This window comes from Plectrocnemia conspersa, unplaced genomic scaffold, assembly GCF_051122295.1.
Source record: "Plectrocnemia conspersa isolate PC_06_02 unplaced genomic scaffold, ASM5112229v1 ptg000012l, whole genome shotgun sequence".
NCBI classification, from domain to species: Eukaryota; Metazoa; Arthropoda; class Insecta; order Trichoptera; family Polycentropodidae; genus Plectrocnemia; species Plectrocnemia conspersa.
In genome coordinates, this window is record NW_028277176.1 from 20,889,897 (window position 1) to 20,914,112 (window position 24,216).

General features: G+C 28.1%; 1 protein-coding gene across 4 annotated transcripts in view; it reads left to right on the forward strand.

The window, feature by feature from the left end:
• LOC148228576 (organic cation transporter protein-like) overlaps window positions 1-22,760 on the forward strand; it is a 32,165-nt gene extending 9,405 nt beyond the window's left edge. The window contains exons 1-5 of one of the 4 annotated variants that reach the window (XM_088200266.1): window positions 8,551-8,904; window positions 18,275-18,423; window positions 20,371-21,660; window positions 21,732-21,859; window positions 21,929-22,760. In XM_088200266.1, coding sequence (XP_088056392.1) covers window positions 18,277-18,423; window positions 20,371-21,660; window positions 21,732-21,859; window positions 21,929-21,974 — 1,611 coding nt within the window. In that variant the 5' untranslated portion in view covers window positions 8,551-8,904; window positions 18,275-18,276 and the 3' untranslated portion in view covers window positions 21,975-22,760. Of the gene's footprint in view, window positions 1-8,550; window positions 8,905-18,274; window positions 18,424-20,370; window positions 21,661-21,731; window positions 21,860-21,928 lie in introns of those variants that run through there. The other 3 variants (XM_088200267.1, XM_088200264.1, XM_088200265.1) reach the window with 3 other exon arrangements.
• The last annotated feature ends 1,456 nt before the right edge of the window (window positions 22,761-24,216 follow it).

A 24,216-nucleotide genomic window follows, 5' to 3' on the forward strand; every position in this document is an offset into this window, starting at 1 on the left:
AAATGTTTTAGGTCACTATTTTAATTTTCCTAATCAACTTAATAATTATCTAGTATCTGAATTAATCACTTAAACTGTGAAATGTGATAAAATATAATCAGTGTTTTACAATTATGTTTCACAGTTTCCAATATTTGCTTGTAATGAAGTGTTATTATATTTCTCAGTGATTTTGTGCTTAATTTACAATACAAATATGTGAGCAATTTAAACGTGCCTAAATCAGAAGATATTTATTGTTATTAAATTGTTCAATTATTTTCGGACCGTTATAAATTTTTAACATTCTCAAAGACAAAGATATGAGTACTACTGATGAAAATGGTAAAAAATATTTATTATTATTGCTTTATTTACTACACATTGTTTTTATAATGTGAATAAATACTGTTAATTTGTAAGATAATAATATTTTAAAATAAACATATTATTCATAAAAAAATAATATATTGGAACATTATAAGTTATAACTATTGGTGTCCACCATCAATGTTTTTGCAAAGCTTAAAGCAATACTTTTTTAGCTTTCATTGCAATATATACGGAAAATTCCTGCAAAATAAAAATGAGCTGTAACAATAATAGTTTTTCATTTTGTGTCTTTATTATCAAGATAATAAAGTCACTTCAGAAACACCTCTATTTCACGTTTATTGTGCCTATATTTTTATTTTATTTAATTCTACTAATTTCCCATATACTTTATAGCATCATAAAAATTCTTACATCATATCAATCGAGCACTCAAAACCACATATTATGATTTGTTCGAGCACATGCTAAATTTACGGTTAGCATTGGAAGATGCACGTTTAATCTAAATACCAAACCGGATAAGATGTAATTAAAGTCAAACATTCTTGTAGAAGTACATATATATAATATGTACTACATAGGCATGTAATGGATACAAATACCACATTTGTTATTATTCACGCCAATTTTCCACGTGCATTCGATTTGTACACAAACGTGATGCGACTAGTCATTGTATTACAAATACCATACAGTATTTAAATGCGCTAGAATCTCAATTGCGAAAATATTTATAACGTGAAATAGGCAAAAGACATATAATCAAAAAAAAAATAGAAACGTCAAAGTATACTAAAGATTTAGAAAATTATCAGTTAGGTTTATTGGTATTCTTTCCAGGTTTAAATTTATCATATATGAGCTAAAAATAATTAAATCCAATGTAGATGAAAAGCTTTTCTTTGTAAAAGAGTAAGTCATATTTAATAAATAAAATGAAGGAGCTGAATAAACATTATGTCTATTGTTAATAAATGCGTAAAATTCATTATACCTAAATAGTTAATAGATTTGTAATATATCTCGAAATGAAATGAAGATGTTTATTATTTATTATAAAAATTCGACTATTTGGGCATATTTTTAATAACATTAACATAAACCTTTTGTCACTTTATCTACATTTTGATTTTTTTCAAGTGTCACATCGATTTAAATAAATGGTAGTCGGATAAATCACAGACGTGACATTTGCACATATCATTCTAGCTCCCATTTCTAGGTCAACTATGTTATTTGTCAAAAGCGAAAGATCCCTCAACATTGTCCATCATCGCCGATGATCAACAATAGACTAAAAATATTATATATAGACAAGTATTGAGATAAATTAAATATAATGAATAAATAATGAATTTTAATCTTTCCCAGGTAATAAAATTAGTTGACTATATTAAACATTTTTATATTATTAACAACTGATTTATTATATAAATGATAATAATAATAAAACATTATTGTCTAAGTACTAAATTGTATCATTTTTTATTTTTATAAAGTGAAATTCTACATATTCTTATTTTAAATTATAATATTATTCTCAGAATACGATATTTATACAAATTAGGGTAAAGCTTTATTTTTATTATTTTTTCATGACCATAATTTTGAATGAACACCTCTTGAAAAAATTAATTTAACTGTCTCTTGAGACGTAGACGATAAAAACGACTACGTAAACAATTATATGCAAATTCCTAATTCGCATATGCAAATTTATCAGCCAACGAAATGAACTATTGTGAATTTCATTCAAGAACATAAATTGTAAGAAAACAACAACACATTTTCTTGTAGATTAGAGCGGCGCTCTATTGGCGAAAACGCAAACTTAGAACCACAATTGTGCTATAATTTTTTTAATGCGGATTTATCAATGATTAATACACAGTATTTTTATTACAACAGTGACATCTATGTTTGAATTTAATAACTTATTTATTATATTATTAAATATATGTATTTTGGAATAATATTAAGTGTATTTCTTGACACTTAAGTACTCTTATCCACCACATTTTTTTTAAATAATGAATTAAAAATATTTAGAAACGGTTTTCCAATCTAATTAAAATCGGAACAATGACACTTAATGCAGCAGTTCACGCTTTTATATGCGGTAACAGTAATAATACCTTTTTGTCCAGTCAGAGTCCTTGACTGTTATGTTCATCGAAGTATGCAAGACTATTGACACAATATAAAAGTTGCAAAATTTAGACAGAAAATTCTAAATTTAAATGCCACAACATAATTTTCCGTTGATTTGATTAAAATGTGTGAGTTTTATTGTATTTAATTAACAATTTTTAAGAAATATTTATATTGCTTAATTCTGATGATTTGTTTCAATTTTAAACTTATAATTTTGAAACATTATGTGTATGTTTCTTAAAAAATAAATACTTGTATCTTAAGTAGATCGATCTCGTAGATTTTTAAATATAACATAACTAGAGGTATAAGAGAAAAAATATATTTAAGTATTTTTAAGAATATAAAATTATATCACAAATAAATTCTAATAAAAAAAATATTTATTTAGTTATAGTTTTATACACAAATAGTAAAATATCATTTAGCAACTTTTCAAATAGTAAACCTTATAATTTTACAGATCAACTTTACAGAAACGACAAATATTTAAATTTTTCTTTAAAAACTAAATAAAAAAACATAAAAAAGTTCTTTTCTGTCTTCCACTTTTTCACATTTAAAATTGTTACTAGTTTATCCACTTACTTTTTTTTTCGATAATTCCTTAACAAATTTTTCAGTGCTGCTTTTAGTGACTATGTAGTTGTCATATTGAGGCTTTTACACATTTTGTAGATCTGTATCCAGTCCTGGCGAGAGGCGTCAAATTCCCAGGGTTCGTTCTCCTTGAGGGACCTCTGGAAAAAATCATAGCAAGAATATATTTATAAAAAAAGTAAAATTCGATTTTAAATAATGAATCTAAACTAAACTACAATTGTTTGAGGTGTATATACTGATGTATTTCAGATATAAAATCCTTCAGCCTTTTTTATATATACAATAAATAAAAAGGAGCGGAACATTGCCTTCAAAAGCGCCTACTTTCTATGTAGTACTAGATCCGTTTGTGATAAATTTTATTTGCAAATTATTGTTGACTTTATTGTTTTTTGCACGTTTAAAAAATATTAGACATGAGAGGAAATATTTAACGACAGTAAATTTAAATATTCAGATCGAATACGAATTTTTCAGAATCAACACTTCTTAATTAGTAAGAATCTTCGCTATAATAATAAGGAAAAAATGGTAAAGCTTGATTGTGTCATAACAATAATAACATAAAAACAAATAAGCCATTGTTTGACTGCCTATACGCGTGTATTGTTTAAAAATCGAGTCATTAGTCACGAACTAACTGTTTAAGTGATCGTCAGTAAAATGCAAGTTAGTTATAACCACGATAATTAGCTTCTGACAACGAATCTGAGTTATTCTTTGATTTATGCTTTGACTACTGTTGGTTATATGTGTATATATAATTATGACAATTCAACATTATAAAACAATGTGTGATTATGTTTACGTTGATTAGATTGTATCATAAAATTACACAATTTTCTAATAACTAATAATGTATCTGATGATGTTACATCTAAATTATTGACGTATCAGTGATAAACCGCGGGTGCTAAGAAAACATATTATCTTTTTAAAGAAAAATCTGAATTATATTATTATTAGTTTTTGCTTTATTTTAAGCCATAGTTTAGACTCAGTTTCATGCTAACGTTTCTTCCTTTTTATCGTTTTATTTAACTCAATTTTTTTCTTGTTTATATGATTTCATGTAGATTGCTACAATATTAACCGATGCTGAATTAAAGCTACAAATACCGCATAAATTTTTCAAAGTTTACAAGCACGTAAACCGTTGATTGAAATAAAGCAGAAATTTTGCTTAATAATATTCTGTGCTCGAAATAAATACTCGATAATATCAAAACGTACAGAGCATTACGAGATTTTTTAGTCTATTTATATAAATAGACTGTAAAAATTTTAATTTTCCATGACACTTCTTGAGCAAAATCATATTATGTAATAATATATATATATTTAGAAAAAATATTATAATATTCTAAATTAAATATCATGTTAAAAAATGTATATAATTATTTTATCAATGATGACGTTAATAAATATAAAACATTTTTAGCAACGAAAGGGCTAATATAATATTTAAAATATATTTTTCATGATAATTTTACATGCGTTTTTCTTTGTTAAGAAACAAACAAAAAACTTTCTGTGCTATGTGCATCTATTTTCTGATACTAAAGTGATTAGCATTTTCATCATAAAATATGTATTATTTTGTAAATTATCATATAATCGATATTCAGAAAGAATAATACGCGTAATAAACACTGATCGATGAACCTAATAAAAATAATAGTTTACTTACTATTATCGTGTTTGTACATTGTATTGTCGTAACAACGTGCGTATATTTGACCCTGAAATTGTTATAACCGATTGTATTTTGAATTTTCATACAAAAACTAATGTACAATGAAAAAAATACATAATTTTAGTGATGTGACGAATTTAGTATTAATGTGAAATATTACTTTTATAAAAAAACATATGAATTAATGTGTTTACAAGTTGTGTTTTCAAATATTTTATTTATAAACCTTGGTGCAAAAGTATTATAAATAATATATTTATAAGTTAAATCACGCATTGATTTTATATTAGGCGATTTCAAAATGAAAGTCGTTTTTTTTTAATTTAAGTTTAAACAGTCACTCGTGTTTTGACCATTTATACCTGAGTGCGTTTTTTATTATAAATGTGTTGATGTACATCTGGACCACAAATAACATTATTAAAAAAAATTCTGGGAGAATTCTTACCAAGTTAATAATTCATACAAAATAACATATTATATTTCTATTAAAAAAATCGGCAACTACGGACACTAAAAACATTTGTGATGTGCTAAATGATTTATTTAATATTTTTAAATGTCAAAGATGGTTTTAAAAAAATCGACAGTGAAATTTTAATATCTAGAACAATGTGGGAGATCAGCAAAGATAGGCGATAATGTCTTGGCTGCAGAATTACAAGCAAATCGTACTCAAACTATTCATCAGCTGTTTGTCTCACTACTTACTTAGTGGTTATTGACTGTGTTGGCACAGTTGTAACATATTGAGCTAAAGCCTGTCATGTTGCCATATAAGATTAGCTATAATATTTTTATAAAAATCTATTTTATCATAAAAAAATCGAAATTAATCAACTTGTTGTTTTAAATCAGAAGCCGTCTCGAAATCTGTGTATCTACTTGAGAATTTCGCGTGTGTAAAGAGTTAAATTGAACACGTTTGTCACTAATGGATCATCTCGCACCGTTTCGATAGAAATGCGATCGCATCACCCATATCACGGCGTGCGACTGAAACCGAACGAGACTGCGTTGCCAGTTTAATTTGGACATATATCTATATTATACATATGTAGGTCAGTACTGTCCAAGTAGCGATGAGTGTACTTACACGTGTTGTAGATCGTCCCTCTTCGCCGGCTAGGCTAATTACGAGCTAGGACTACTCTTTGTCTTGACACCAAGGGACGTCGTATATTCCGCCCGACGACGATGGCACACATGTGTGTGTCCAATCAGATTTCATCAAACCAAATTATTATTATCATGAAAGCACAATTCCTCGACCTTGACGTGTCAAGCGCTGCGTACCTACGAATGAGCCATATATTTCATGATCTGGCGTAGAAAATTGCTCCGGCAGATGAATGGAACGGATGGAAAGTCTTAACAGTGCGTTTGATAGAAGAAAAACAAATTTAGACGAGCGCAAAGGATCTTTGTGGTTGCCGTTTAATTTATCTTAAAATAAATAACAGTGATGTTATTTAATTAGGGTTATTATTATATTGTACCTATACTTTTCAAGTGATTTTCAGAGAGTATCGATTTAAAAATATATTTGTAGAGCAGTTTTAGTATAGATTTTGAAAACACTTTTATTTATTTTTTAACATTGCCGTTGACCTTAATGTAGCTAGTGATCCTAAGAACAAGTTTATTGATTCCAAAATAATAAAAATCATGCGCTTCCTCCCTTTTTTAGCACCCAACGCGTGCAAATTCCATTCACATTAATTAGTTACCACAGAATGGTTCTCATAATTCGCTTGAACAATAAAGCCTTGATGTTCACCAATCCAAATTATGATGAATACTAACTAATAATGGTAGATCTGATCTACTTCTTTACGCACACCTAGACCATACGGACTACGCTATTCCGACCTTATAATAAATAATGGGTAAAAAATATTTCATCATATGTATTTATTACACAAACTTAATAAAACAGGCATGTATGTTTGATTTATCAGCATTAATTAATAATAATCACTATTTTCTTCGCTTACAAGCTGCTCAATCACATCTAGAGATCACAAGACAAAAGACATTTTTATCAATATATATATCACATAATCATAATTAATTTCTCACGTAACGTTTAACGCAGATATAATACTGTGAAATTATTTGTATTGCACTATTATTGTTACATAAATATCAGTGGAAATATAATGCAGTAATTAATAGTATTATACTTAATTAGAAATTATTATATAAGTTTTAATGTTAATAATTAAATAAAAATCATTATTTTTTAATACTTTGATTTTATATAAAATACAATACAAACTATGTTTAAAAAAAGTTTTATTTACAATATTATAATATAAAAAAAATGTTTTGGTATTAAATATTAACGCACGTTGATTTAAAAAAAAAACATATTTTTATCAATTGACTTTTTTAAGAAAATTTAATATAAGAAGTAGTTATTATGTAATTTTGCAAGGTTGAGAATTACTTTATTAAAAATAATAATAAAAACATATTTGATGTTATTTTATAAACCAGTCGGATGAGGTTGGAGACGTAAGTGCTATTACCTAGTTTTTTTCGTTAGAGATAATAATTTATAATGTCTTTCAGCATTTTTGTGCATATTTTGGACTAAAAATAAAAGCAAGTATAACATAAAACCATTTGTCCCGTTCGTATAAGAAATTTATAATAAATAATCGATAGATATGTGTAAAAAATCATCAAGTTTTGGCATCTAAAATTTTTTTAACAAATATTAATAATAATAAAAATTGCGGTACAGCAGAAAATTTTTCTAGCAAATGAAAAGAAAGGAGATCTAGAAAATATTATGATGTTATACTTAGAAAACTATCAATCGATCATCTACATGCGACCCCAGGTGTTTTTGTGAAAACAGCGAATTCGCATTTGTACAAATACTCTGAAACACTTTAAAGTCATCTGTAGAGTTCTCAATTTCAAATTGTGGGGACCCAACAAAGCCGCGCCGGACAATCCCGCGTTGACTAAGCCGCCCCGACATTGCCGCGACGTTAAAGCCGCGCCGACATTACCGCGCAAATCAAAATTATAAAATTGAATAAAATGAAAGAAAATGATTTTTTTAATTCTAATTATTTTTTTGTGGAAAGCTCTATCACTAGTGATTCGCTTTTTGAACAGTTAGTCATAGATTGGATGATGCTGGACAGTTACAAAATATACCGAAATGAATGAAAATAAATCAATACAATATCATTAAAAAAGGTTAGGTTGTTTGGTTCTACAGTGAAAGTCGGCGCGAGCGGTAGCGAGACGCCACATTTTTCCTATATATATTTGTAATTATTAATAAATAAAAAGTATGTTTTAATTTATTTTTTTTACTTTGACGGCGCGGGATTGTCCTGCGTGGCTTTGTCGGGGTGCCGCAAATTGTATGTCGTTGAATACGAGAAGAAAGAGCAAAGGACCCGAATTGGATCCTTGCGGTACTCCATAATGTACTAAATACTTGACTTAGTGACGATTATCATAGCTTGCATACTAACAGCGGCCACTTAAGTAATTCGTATACCAGAAACAATATATCAAGTACCTTTTTAATTAAAAGAATAAAATTGCTTATTTAAGTGTTATGTAATTTAACTTTACTTGATGGTTACTATTATTTTATATATAATATATAATAGTAAACATCAAATAGAGTTAACTTACTAAGATAATTTACTTTGCTATCAACTATTTTGAATATGCATAAATATAAATGAATATAAAATACTACCCGCAAACCAAACGTTGTAAACCCATGCCGATTCGTCGATTATTTCGGAGACTTATTAACTTATCGACCTTCGATCGTTGTCTTTCTGCCTTCACGATATCTTCAGCAAAAGTTGTCTAAGGACCAGAGACCACCAGTCACCGTTGCATACCCAACAGTCATCAGTACTGATATCGCAATCGTTCAACAGTATTGTGCCGACATCCGCGATCTGCACACAACTGGACCGCACCGCAGAATAGTTCAATTCGCAAACACCTCTTTGATAGTTCAACCCCGTTCACATACTTAGTGCTAGTGATAAAGAATAAAACATGTGTCAAAAACGTAGACTTTGTCGTTAATTTGTTAGTACACTTCCGGCTTCGTAATCGTAATACGGTTATTGCAACGTTGACAGGTACGTTTAGCATTTTTATCAATTGTGATAGTGGGTAGTATTTTTATTTATAAAAAAATGTGTGATGATAGTTTTGGATGTGAAAAATCAGGATTGAGACACGGATGCCCGCGTGCCTTGTTGTGAAAAAATTGAAGGTTCAATTGATATGCAGGACCTCGAATATAATTTGTGTAACGCTAAAGGATAATGTGTTTGTGTCAAATGAGTATAGATTGCAATACCTAATTTAAATGTTTCTGGTTTTAATTTTGGCATGATGAATATTATTAAATCATCAATAGAGTTTAGGTCACATAAATTTATTTAATATTTTTTAATAATATATTGCTGTTTAGTTTAGTGTCAAGTATATAATAAAAGATACAATTGCAATGATAAAAAAATGCTCAAAACTTCTTAAACTTCACAAACAATATTTAAATTTAAATAATACATACGTATATATTTTTTTCATAGATAAAAACTTGTTTTACGTAATCACGTATAATATTACATTTTTTTATAAATTTACATGATTATATTGTATTTTGAAACATGAATAAAAATATAGTCAGGAACTGTAAATACAATAATATCATTGTTAAACATATACCTTAAATAAAAAAGTATGTTTGACATAAAATTACAAAAAAAATTATTTACACAATGCAACAAAATGTTTAAAAATCACGTAGCATGTATTTTTTTATTTAAAAAAATACTTTTATACTAGATAATAATTTAAAAAGGGTCTAAGAAAAAAAACTATATATTCTGTACCTTAACGAAAACACTGATCATTAATGTGTTGTTCCTGAACGCTATCAAAACTATTAGAACACTGATTTTCACTCACAGGTATCATTACTTTTTTTTTACTTCCAGAATAATAAAGAAAATATTTTTAAATTAAAGTTTCTAATAATACCATATTTTTTTATATACAACTGCTTTATTTCCCAACTTGTATATGCATGAAAATACATAGTTGATAGTTAATATTTTTTTCGAAGAGCCAGACGCTCGATATATTTTTTTTTCTAATTTGGATTATAGCCAAGATTACAAAGAGTGATTTATCAAAATCTTTAAAAGAATTGTGTTGAACTAAACAAATAAAAATAAATCAATAAAAATTGTGTTTACAATTTATTCTATAAACACGAAGCTAGAATAAGCGTGAAACGTGTGTCTGGTATTTCTTTACACTGTTCTTATCTTGTATTAGATTTTAATATATTAAAAAAAGTATAATACAAAAATAATTTACCGTAATATTGAAAAAAGTAGTTTACTAATAATATATATTTCAAAATGTATTAAAGCAAAATATGGGTTACATGTTACGAAAACACATTGTATTTTTGTGCTTTAAAAATGTGACTTGCGTTTAGAACTCTTTACTAAATCGTTTAAAATATTTAACCTACACTTTATTTAATAATATAATTATTTAATTCTAGCTTGTGTATTTATTTACAAATATATTTTTTTTTAATTATTCTTTGCAGCACTTCTAAAATTAAAATTTTGGAAAATATCTCACATTTAATATACAGCTAATATTAAATTTTAATAAGGAAAGAAGGAACCATACATTACGTAAATACTTTTATGGAATACATTTTATATGGCTTTTTTAATTCAAAAAACTTCATTATATGCATCAATATTAAATAGCTTCCATAACTGAATTGCTTTATGAAATACTCTTTAATAGTATTTTTATGGTTGTATTGTTTGTTTTTATCTATTAGATATGATGTATAGTTATTTATTTAACACTGTCCTATACACTATTATACAATTAAAAAATGAAAATTACACATACTATATAAATCATTTGATTGTATATTTACAGTAACAATATATAACACATACATACGCAAAATATTTAATGTTAATTTACGTCATACTTTGCCATAAAAAATGATATAATCAATGATAATAAAAAATACTTAGTATTTATATTGAAATCTATCTTATATAATACACAAATAAATAGTTAAAGCATTGGATAAAGATTACATAATTGAGTAAAAAATTAATTAATAGCCCAAAACTCAGCTTAGTAAAAAAACATTAGATTGAAATTAACGTATAATTTTAGATTTAAATATTTTATTATTATATAACTTTATCTATGTATCAATATAAATAACTCAATTATATATTTATAGCGTTTCTAACTCACTGATTCAAATTTCATATTTATTTTTTATTTGATTAAAATTAGACCAGCAGTAGTTACTGACAAAAATAATGAAACAGGCACACAAAAATTGTAATACACGTCCAGGATGTGTATCAAGTGTCGAGGGGCCCGTCAGCCTCATGATAGTCACTGGGTGCCGACCTCTCATATTTAGTCAGTCATAAGCTAATATTCATAGAACAATGACACGATGGCCCTTTGATGTACGAATATTCAATTGGACACACAAACACACATACAATCAAATAATGCTCACTTGAACACATAATCGGGTCAAGTTTTCACCGCCTTTGTTTCACACCCTAACTGAGATTTTCTTTTGCCACTCGAACACGTGCTTAACACGCTTCTTTCTTCAATATATGTATTCTTTGGAATAGCTTAATTTAATTTGCAGCTGAAATTAAAATAATCGAAATGTTTAAATATCTTGTATCTACGTTTATCAAAATTAACATCCTGCCTTGAAATCTTCTAATATTTAATTAATTAATTTAAATTTATGAAACATTTTCATTAAATAATTTTCTAATTTATCGTTTAGTTAATTAAAATCATTTATTTACTTATTTTAATTTTAGTAGTGTATTTATTTGATATTAACTTATGGATATAATATCTAAAACTGATACTAACTTAACTTGACTTATTTTATAAATAAAAATATAAAGATCTTAATAACAACCAATGGTTGTCTTTTTTATAAACTGGGCTTAAACATGTATATGATTGTAACTAGAAGTGTGTGTCTAGTTAACTGATATTGCAACTTCGGATTATTAAATTTACATTAAAAATATATATTGCTATTTATTAATTTATTTATTTTGACACATTCTTGAAAAATCATATAATCTGTAGAAAAATGTCCTTAATTTTATTTATGTTTTTAAAATATTATATTAGTCGGCTTTTACGACTTTTTCTTATTTTTTAAAAACTAAAAGAAATATGTTATATAAAAATCACTTTGACCTAAAATCGACAAGAATATAAGCTTCTTTACGATTTACCTTAACAAATTCTTAAACTTAACATCCAAAATTTGTCAAACTTTTTGAAGTCTTAGAAAAGTATATAATCCTTTTGCTACATATTATTTAAACAATAAATTTAGTGTATTTATATTCACTTGAAAATCCGAATAATACTGCTTAGAATGTATCTAACTTTTAATATGGAAAAAGATTCTGAAAATTAATAAATCTGATAAACTATTAATCAATGCCTTAAAATAAACGATAAAAATTACAATTAATATGCTTCTTATGTAACCTAAATAAATACTATAATTGTTTTATATTTGCGGCAATTTTTAAAAGCAAAAAAATGTTTCTGAAAAATTAGTTCAATTAATGTGTTTTAAAATATTTTTTTTTAATCTATTATATCATTGTTATATAGCAAATTTAATAAAAAATATAAAATATTTTTAACAAAGTAATGATTTAAATTATTTCTATTGCCGCCATTTTAAAACAAGATGCTTGATTGGGCTAGCTAACGAGCTTAGCCGAGTTTTTTTACAAGGTACATGTCAATTGTTATAGCAAATAAAGATATTAAAAATATTTGATTTAAGTGTCACAACATGTTGATATTTAGAATACTAATAAAATATTTTAATGATTTCAACAACAATAAAAAATAATTTTAAATGAAATTATAATGTTTATAAAATTTTATAACGAACAGGCAATATAAATATTCTAAGATGTAATCAATAAAAACTAATACTTTAATAGCAAATATTATTTACTACAATATATTTTAAAATTACTATCGAATGCTAAATTTTATTACTTACTTACAAAAACATATAATATTATTACTTATTTTATTTAAATATATTATTTATGGTTATAAATTATATTCAATAAGCTATAACTAAATAAAGATTACTGTGACGTCTAGAATTATTATAAAATATATTGAGAAATTTTTTACTATGTTTAAAGAATTACAGAACAAATTATCAAAAAAAAATAAAATATATCATAAAAAACGTATATCAAACCCAGAAAAGAAAAATAATAACAACCAATAAGAGATCAGTATTGGATCACGTGATTGGGTATCTAATTTCGTTTTCAATGTTTATTTTATATTTAAGTTATTAAAAAAAAATTAAATAAAGTCACTCTAGAAAACTAGAATTTAAAAATAAATGAGATCTTGAGTATTCAAAAATAGTAACAATAAGTTTAACTAAAATTATAAAAAATAATAACTATATTTAATGTAATATATGATAATAATTTTATGGTCAAATCCATTTAAAAAGAAATGCTATTGTCTTATTATTTCATTAAGCAAATGTTTGTATGAATAATGTATAAAATAAGGAAGGAAAAATGTAAGCATAAAAAATGTTATAGGTATATAATATAAGCTCATTGCTGTGCTCAAATTATAGTAGCAAAGTATATTTTTTATTTAGGCAAGTGTCCAAATGACTTAATTCACGGCCATATTTTAGCATATGTAAAAAATAATAATGATTTATTTAAAACATATTTTATTCACGCCTTCCTTTGTCTTTTTTTCATAAACGTTTAATTTGGTCACATAGGCGTTTCAATATTTGTATTAATTTGCTTCAAGATGTTCAAAAGAGTCAGCTTTGCTGGTATGATGAATATTTTTCCATATATTATATTATACTTACATCGCGTACTACCGAATTTTTGCGTTTTCGAAAAATCATGTGAATTTATGAGTATATGTATGTGTCCACGGTCTGTCACCTCTTAACTCTTAACTTCTTAAATTATCGCTCGTAAAAAGATCATCGTCTTCCTGCCAATTTGATTTTTCTATTTAAATTAAATTGATGAACGTGAAATATATTATTCATATTTTATACTATAATTTTACAACGAGATTGTTTTATATTGTCATAGAAACGAATTATATTTGTTTTTTTAGGCAGTATTTATAATTTTATATGATATGAAATTAAGTTATTGCTGACAAATACTTTTTCATATATTATCGCATTTCAAAAAAAATATTTACAATTCAAAGAATAAAATAAAATTCACAATTTTATTTTATTACTAAAAATCGTATATTAAGCAAAATACTCCCATTAAATTATTTTTTTTATTAGTAGATTTTGGTTTCATCTAAAATGTGACACTTTTTTTTGTTTATTTACTTATTGATCATGTATCAATATTTATTTATTAATTTATTGTAAGTCTTCCGCTGTAACATGACAGGCGTTAGCTCAATGCGTTACAAGTGTGTAAGCACAATCACCAACCACAAAGTATGTAGTGAGACACCAGACTGAAATCAGTCTGTAAATTAGTGAAAATATGTTATTAACTACAAACAATTATTACAATTCATTGATGTCATTATGCAAAACCTAGCTCAATTTTATATTGATTATTAATCTGTGAGATTATAAATATCTGAAAAAACCTAATCTATGATGATCGATCGAAATCATAATTATTTAATACTCACTACTTCCGATCTCCAAGCGACGGTAAAAATTAAAAAACACCAAAATTTATATATGGTTTATTTTTACCCAGATCTTCAATGTATACCACTGGTTTATGGTGCTGGTTAATATTTCACAAGTACTGTCACCCAATTATTAAAAATTGTAATAAAACTCTTGACTAGATTTATCAAAATTTAACTAGGATCTAAAAATATATTTTGAATACACTCCAACAAGATTTTATATTTCTTAAAATAATATCAAGAAAATATTCTAATTCTAATATGAGAGATTTATTCTCAGTCATTTTGCTAATTATGTAGTCATTTCAAGTAATAAATAATTTCGTCTGGCAAAGGCAGCAAGAATTATGAAGATATCTGTATATAAAAGTATATTCAAATTTTTTTTCTATAATATATAATTATATGAAAAAAAAATATTTTTCTATCAATATATATTATATATTTTTTAACATATTTGCCTATTTTTAATTTTTTTAACATGAGCAATTATTTATTTTATTTTTTGATTAGCATCCATCCTGTTTCAAAATTAGCCTATTTAGCAAACTCACCCAAAATATTTGCAAGATATTCTTTAAAATAAATAATCGATATAATTAAAACTATTGCATTATCGTGTGTTCAAATTTCGTTTTATCCCACCTTAAAGACCAAAAATTGTAAGAAAATTTATATTTGAAATTAAATTTTAATTTCTATTATATTAGAACGTTTTTGATCTTTTTATTTTTTCTCTTCGATTTTTTTTATTAATGTTATTAAAATTTCAACCTCAAAAAAAGTGCCTCAAAAACTCACGTAAATGGCAAAAAGTGTAAAAAAAATGCTTTTGATTTAATATGGCAGCTATTTAAAAAATTAAATATTCGTAATTTAAAAAACCCAAAAGAAAATGGTAAATAAAGTCAAAAATTTGAATTGAAAAAAATAAAAAACCTCGAAACCTTAGACAAAAATCTATACTATATTGTATAATAAAAATTCACTCACTTGTATTTATATATTTCTTAGTTCTTGAATTATTTTTAAAAAAAAAGGAATTTTTTTTTAATAAAGCGAAAATTTTAGATACTTTTTTCTGTTTAATCAGTTTTGGAATATACATTCTAAAAATAGCTCTATGTTTCTAAAATTATTCAGTGATTTATTAAATTAAATAGCAGTTTAAAAACGAAATAGCAAAAAATATCACGTCGTGTAGCGAAATAATGTTCATATTTATTTAATTCGATTTTTTATTTTTGTAAAAATTCACGCTTTACGACTAAATTATTGCTAGTTTATACTTAAAATACGTTTAAAAATCACGTTATGTTAATTTGTTAGTATACATCTGGGAGTGAGTTGATTGTACGTATTTTTCTATAATTACTACTGGTGCTATTTATTTTTTATTATTTTATATTGCATTTATAGTAAATTATAGAAAAAAAATCAGTGACTCTCAGCGTTTTATTGCTTTGATTTATTTAACTACATTTTTGTATAAATAGGTTATAATATTTTAATTTAACACTTTTCTATTTTTAATTTTGTTAATTTAATTCACATATTTTTTTTAATATATTATTCGGCTTTTGTTGATTTTTTTTATATCAATTCAGATGCTCTCAATATTTTTTTATAAAATTAATATAAAATATTTGTTTGTTATGTTTATTCGTACTCTCTAAATAATTAGTATTATTTCATGTAGAAATAATTTACAATAAATTATCTTTTATTTATTAATTCTTCAGTACGGCGATATCGCTCAAAGAGTTAAGTAAAAAATGTAGTTAAACGATCAAATATACAAAAAGTTTCGCAATTTATCTAAGTAAAATGGCTGTTTATGTGTAAAATATCTGGAAAATTATTGAACCTAGGATTTATTATATATTATTTATAATATGACTTAATTATATGGTAACATTTTAAAATTAAAAGATCTACCCATATAGATATTATACCACTCTTAATAATTAATATAGATATATGTTTTTCATTCGTTTTCTATAAATACTTGTCGTTAAATTCTGTAGTAAAACAATAGTGTAATATTTTCTAATTCAATTGATCTTCATTAAGATCTTTTGACTAAAATATAAGTCAAAATTATATTGTCAGTAAAGATATCTCTTAAAAGAATAGGTTATGAGCGTATCTTATTATCTGCCGTCGATAGATTAGTCCCTTTTATTTTTCTGTTTTTTTAAGATATATTTGAAATCCTAGAACTAGATTCCCTAGCAGTCGCTAAACTTTTAGACTTTTATTATTAATAATAATTAGTTAATACTCACGCAACTATTTCATCATCGTCGTTCGTATGACAAATTCAGCTTCACACGTGCTGATCTCTCGCTGAATGAAAAGAGACATAGGCCGTTTCATAGTCCGTAGACAAACGCGTTTCGAAACGTCCGGCACAATCGATTTTCCCGGTGAAACGGAAAAATAAAACTATGCAAAGCAGTTCGACATGTAAATGCTCAAATTGACGTCATACGTGTATGTTTTCGACTAATTGTTATTCCTTGAACACACGAAAGCTTATTGCTGCGAGATGGGCGCTCGGCTAGGCATGTCGAATTTTTTGACAATTTATAAGTACAAATAAATAAAAGTTTATGCTACGCCTTGTCACAACGATAAATAATTAACCACCATCTCTAACCACTGACATAATTAGTACTCTTAAGTTCAACTTCACGTATCCGCCTACTTGTGCAAATCTAACTGTTTCAAAGCGAGTATTTGTCCTTCGACTTAATTATTCCGAATAGTGTAACATATTATTTGGTAATAAAACAAAATTGGTGTGAATTCTTCGTAAGCATTTAACGATCCATCTAGTCTAACCCCTCGGGGAACTAAAACTATATTTGCGTTATGATTAATAGCGACATTCATCATATTGAATTACACTTTTTCCATTTCCTAAATCGATCATATGTTTGCCAAAAATGAAAGGCCGTATTAGTAGATTGCGAGTTGCAAAACGCGACACCGGAAAAGCGTCTTTTATGATCAAATATGCCCCATTAACGCGTACTTCATATTCGATTAAATTAATTACAATTTTGTATCGTAAGCGTATCCGGAAATGTAGCAACTGATCAAATATCGAGTTATTGACAACAAAAAACCCGACCGCTTTTGGTGTTGCGAAATTACATAGCTTTCTATTTTATAAATATGCAAATTGCTAATGAAGACGGATGATACCATTCACTCTGCACAATAATAACATGCAACCGTCGCCCGTCGAGCGAAATGCGATCTTGTCACTCAGGGACGTTTAGCTGCGGAATGCCTTTGTGTTAGATATGGATAATTATGAATTAACTTGTTGTATTAATTGATAGAAATATGCAATAGCTTTCCACGTTACTTATTATCTATGATTGTTAAACGACGTATAATCATTAGCTGTAAATTTCGCTCACGACTGTGACCATTATTTTATATCCGTAGCTAATTAAACACGTACATAAATATTAAAAAAAAAATGTTTAAACACTGCTGGTCATAAATAACTGGATGCATTTAGCGGCGAGTGCATCAGTTAAATGACGATACATCCGGAAACGCGAACGATACAACTGCACTCTGAGAGAATCGCTCGGCGTCCTCAGGACAATAACATTGGCAGTACGATATAAATAATACGCGCTTTTAAACCTCCTTTCGTTTTATTTTCAGGCATGAAGATCCACGATAAGACCGAGGAAGAACGCGATCCCATCGCCGAAGTCATCGGCAACTACGGAAAATGGCAGCTCAAGATGACTTTCCTGCTCTCGCTCTGTTCGTTTCCTTGCACGTTCCATATATTCTCGCCGACGTACATCGTAAGTAACGTTTGTCTTATAGATATAAGAAAAAGAATTACACCAATATGGAAATGCCCTTGATTATCGCGCCGACCCTGACTTACATCATGTGTAATGTATATATAATCCATAACAGAAACATTTACCTTATTTTGAGTAAAATGCAAAATACATGATCGTTCTTTGAATATATATAATTTTGATAGTTAATTTTCCAAATTATTATTTTTTTAATTTACAAAAAAATCTAATATAATATACCAAAATATTTACAGTAGCAATTATATTATATAATATTATACAAAATAATGACTATACCACAATATGAGAACTAATCTATACTTATGGATTTGTGTTTATCTGGATATCTGTGCTATTCATTCATTCTGTACTTTAAACAATACACAACCGCTGGTAATTAGGTGGCACATAATTTTTTTTCCTGAATATCCGGATTGTGTATATTCCCTAGCAACATCTTGAAAAAATACCTTCCACTCGAGGTGACTCGGTGGAATCATATCCCTTGTTGGAATTCTGTAGGAAATTAAAATCGATAATATTTATATTACATCATGTATCTGAGAAACGTTGTTATTAGAAGTGATTTAGCTGCATTATTTGGCAACTAGGGAAGATACGCATGCTCAAAGGTGATTATACAAAGTACACAATTACCTCGAGCTCCTCGATTTTGATGCGCATTAGAGACTTTATTACATATGTTTTCAATATTCTGATGAAAATTATACTCTGCTTGACTTATATGCAATAAAACACGTTGTTCCTACTCCACAATAGCTCATGAATGCTCAATTATGTTATGTGTGTTTTAAAAAAATTGAATTTTTTTCTGTACTCTCAATGTTGTAAAGTAATAAAAAGCAATAATTTTTAGTTTTTACAACAATAAAAATATATATTTTTCATATTTATTTACTTAAAAAATCAAGTGTGATATAAAAAAAACACCCGTGAACAACTTTTAATTATAACTTATTTTTATTATATCATCTAGTTATAACCTATCTTTAGTTGGTAAAAGAAAAGAAAAAACATTGCATTATTTTCCAGTGAAAAAACATACATTTTTTTCAAAAACATACATTTGACGCAATTTTTTTTAAAATATAATTATTGCGATTTACTTATTGCTAATATAATAACACCTATGCTTAGTGAAACATGTACAAATGGTAAAAAAAAATTCGTGTATGCAATATCTGCTTTTGTTTTCACCAGCCATCCCTATCATAAAAAGTGACTGGCGTGGCAATTTCTCTGTTATATAAAAAAAAATATTTTTTAATTTATGCTGAAATTTCGGCCAGTTTCGGTAGGGTGAACCAATATTTCGGCCCACTGGGATTAAAAGAGATATTGTTATTATTCTACTTTGCTATTCTACCCCGATAAAACTACTTAGATTAATCCCCTACAATTACTTTCTGCTTTTAAGCAATATGGGTATCGTTATATGTACGAATGTTGTACGGATTTAAAAACAAACTGTACAATCGGTATTTTTTGTAATACTGGTAGTACGGAAGATCAATTTTTGTCCCAATACCGGTATTACCGGTATTGCGATCCTTATTCGCTACAGCTCGCTCACGCTTTATCTGTCCAACAGTACTGCACAAACAATTCGTTTTATGAAACAAATATTTTATAGTTTTCTCATTTATATTGTCTTCTATTTAAAATACATCACATGATTTTGCAATATATATTTGTATTAATTTATTTCATCCTCTTTTAATTATGTTAAGTTTAGCTTGCACTAAATTTTAAATTAATACCATTAAACCAACCATTTGACATATCTAATTTATAATTTAGCATTTTAATTACTACTTTCATACCCTCTACTACACGATAAATTATTAATATATTAATAATATCTACAAAAATTAATTTATATATGACACAGATAATAATGTACCCAACTTGTTTCATTTTTAGGGTGCTCCGACGGATTTTTGGTGCGCTCGACCGGCAAACCTCGCATCCTTGGACCCAAACGTGTGGGCCAACTTCAGTCAACCCGAAAACTCGTGTTCGATGATAGACGTAGACTATAGTAATTTTACGACCGAAGATATCATGCAGGGTCTCGATCCGCCGATCGGGAATCTAGCTCCTTGCACCCATTGGGAATGGGACACGTCAGTCATCGGTAAAACAATAATCTCAGAATGGCAGCTGGTCTGCGACCGCGGCTACCTCAACACGATTGCGGAAGTCCTGTTCCTGTGCGGCATTGCCATCGGAGGCGTAGTGAGCGGCATGATATCTGACCACCTCGGAAGGAAGAAGACGTTGATGGCAGCTCTCATAATGCAAACCATACTGGGAATATGCATCACTTTCTGTCCGTGGTACGAGCTGTATCTCATATTGAGGATCACTTTGGGATTCTTCTCCGTGTCGGTCGTCTTTTCGGCCTTCGTTCTCGTCGTCGAGCTGGTCGGCGGCAACTGGAGGGCCACTGCCGGCGTTTGCAACTTTTTCCCCCTGCCGGTTTCGTACATAATCGTCTCGTGCGCTTCGTTAGCGCTCCCTGATTGGAGGCACCTCCAAATAGCGCTCTCCATTCCCGGCGGCTTTCTCATATCCTTGTGGTGGATAGTTCCAGAATCTCCGCACTGGCTGCTCAACATGAAGCGCATACCGGAAGTCAAAGAGATACTTCGAGAAGCCGTCGCGTTCAATGGAAGAAAGATGCCGGAATCGTTAGACAAAATTTTACAACCTAGCGGAGTTTCAACGGTCGAGGAGCATTCTTTGACGCTGTTAGATTTACTGCGAGGACCGATCAGAAAGATCACACTGTGCGCGTTCGTCATATGGTTCGCCACCACGGTGGTTTACTACGGATTGGTGTTGAACATTAGCAATTTCGGCGGAGATCTGCACACGACTTCGATCCTATCCGGAGTCGTGGAGATACCCGCGATCGCTCTCAGCATACCCGTGCTTTTAAAAATGGGCAGGAAATTTCCGATATGCTTATCGTTGGCGTTCGCCGGACTCGGTTGCATCGCCATCGCCATCGCCGACAGCACGACCGATAAACAATGGGTGAAGAGTACGCTGGTGATGATCAGCAAGTTTTCGATAGGTGCTACCAACGGTATGTTGCCTACCTTCACCGCTGAATTGTACCCGACGTTGATGAGAAACATGGGAGTGGGAACTAGTCAAGTGTCTGCGGGGGTAGCTCTCGTCATCATACCGTACTTGTGGACTTTGGCAAGTAGTTTTTCATCGAAATCGCACGTCGACGCCGTCCCTCTCGGCTAATTTTATTTCATAATTTCCAGGTTGACGTCGCTTTGTCGCTTCCTTTGATCATTATGGGAGGACTGGGAATCGCCGGCGGTTTCTGCGTGCTGCTCCTGCCAGAAACAGCCAACAAATCCCTCACGTCTATGAATTACAACGAAGAGAAGTAATCACGAAATAAACTCGATATTATCAAATTTTAAAGTCACGGTCTACTGACAAATTTTCATTTCAGAACAGCTGAAATAGACAATCCTGCCAATAGAAACGGTCCATTATAGATAGCGCCAGCGAAATAGTACAATAACAATGCCATCTAACGGTGAATTTTAAATTAAACAGTGACCAAATTGACAACTTTAGCTTTAATTTAAACGCATCAGCTTGTGTAATTTAAATTCAAAAAATAAAATAATAACTATGTAAGACATGTTAACGTCGTACTTATAACTTAACTCGCTGTACTTACTCTATCGTTTTCTTTAAACGAAAGGTGTATTAAAATAAAAATCAATGTTGTATATTAAAAAATCGAAGCGTGAACTGGATTCCGCCGATCGATTATTTTAGGCTAGAAAATATGTGAAAATTGCATGTACGATTCTACTTGAGATACTTAAATTTTTATTTATATATAATAATAAAATAAACTTGGGACGGGTCGTGAATTTAATATTTAGCATTAATATTTTTGTATTATTCACAATTAAAATGTAAATTATAATTAAATTATGTGTGTATATATTTATTGTTAACATATATTACGTGTAGTGATAAACTGTCAGTTCAAACTTTTCTAACAAACGCGACTGTATGGACGTTTTGTTTTAAGTTACGAGTACAAAACGTCGATTCATTCCTAATTTTATTGAATTGTAAATGTGTCATGTATTTTTTTTTTGTAAGTTTCCTATTATCGCCGAAGCGTATATATTTATCGTGTACATGTAATAACCGATAATTTAAATTTATTATAAGTCGAAAACGATGTCTTTAGGTAAAAATTAAATGTTTAGTTATGAACAAAATGCGTAAAAATATATTGAATAATAAAATGTTGAAATTTATTTTACTTTTTTATTTTTGTTATTAAGCGGCGACATCTTTTGATCAGCAATGAAAGTATTGTATGGTTTAGAATTATTTAGGTTTAGAGCTCATGTTTTACTAGATATTAATAGATTTTCAGAGCATTGCATTCTAGGTTTATACAATAGTTAATTAATAACAACTGATGTTTTTGTTATATTTAATTATCATATACATAAGTTCATTGTGTCGTTAAATTTATTATAATAGATAACTGTTTAAAGTTGAAATGTTTTCATCGAATATATTTTCCTATCACGTACGAGCGATCAATGATGCATTTACGCAACTGTAACTGTAATGTATCTTATCACGTATTTTTATTTTATTTTTTCATCATCGAACTTTCATTTAAAGCGATGATATCATTTTCCAAATTACATGCAGATTTATTTTATCAATTGTTGGAACAGAATCAAGAACGCTTCCTATGGCATGCTTAACTCTTACTTTCAAACCGTTTTTCCTTATTCATGGATATGTAAGCGATAGCTAGTGAAATTAATTAAAAACAAAACTTTCTTCGGTTCGTCGGAGCGAACCGTTTACACGTATAAAATATGTGAATGACGACCACAAGTTCAATGTCAGATCATGGCCATCAATGACTAGATAGAATTCGCACTTTCATTTGCAAGATGAATTATTTTAGACTTATATAAAAATATCTATTGACTTTCTAGCTCATGTTAAAAAATAATATTATCAGATAAATTAAAAGTTTGTTAAGTATTATTTTAATGTAAGGTACTAACGAATAATTTTCTAACGTTGCTTTCACATTTCTAAATAAATATAAAGACCTTGTCAATTTGAAAGGTCATGAAACAAAGTCAATATAACGCTCTTGAATTTTTTATTGCAAGTAATCTGGTTTACCTACAAAGTCTTGGTGCTCTATTTTATTAGGTGAAGGTAATATTATACCTATTTAAAATAAATAAAAAAACTAACGAAATTGTATTATTGATAAAATAATAACATATATTATAGAAAGTATACTTATTTAAATCTTTACTGTAATATTAGAACAAAAACTCAAAATCATATGCGAAATATGACTTTCTAATTATGAGAATTAAAATGCAAATCTCTCGAATTCGATCAATGTCAACGTGTGAATCGATGCGTTTAAATTGTAATTGTATACCGTTAAGTACGAAAAAAGGTAATCCAGGCCCGTTTTGATCTAGAAGCAATTAAAACGCGTATCGTGTCAGCTAAATTCACGGTTAAGTAACTCGGCGTGTTGAACTAACTGACATAAGCGTGATAGTATTCTTTTAAATAAATAAATATTGCTTATATATTTCATGGTTTGTTTATAATAATAGCATATTTTTTGTTGCTGTTAGTAATGAATAATGTAGTACATAATTTAATAGATTCAACAATCATATTGCGTTCCAATAACAGTTATATTTTATTTATTGT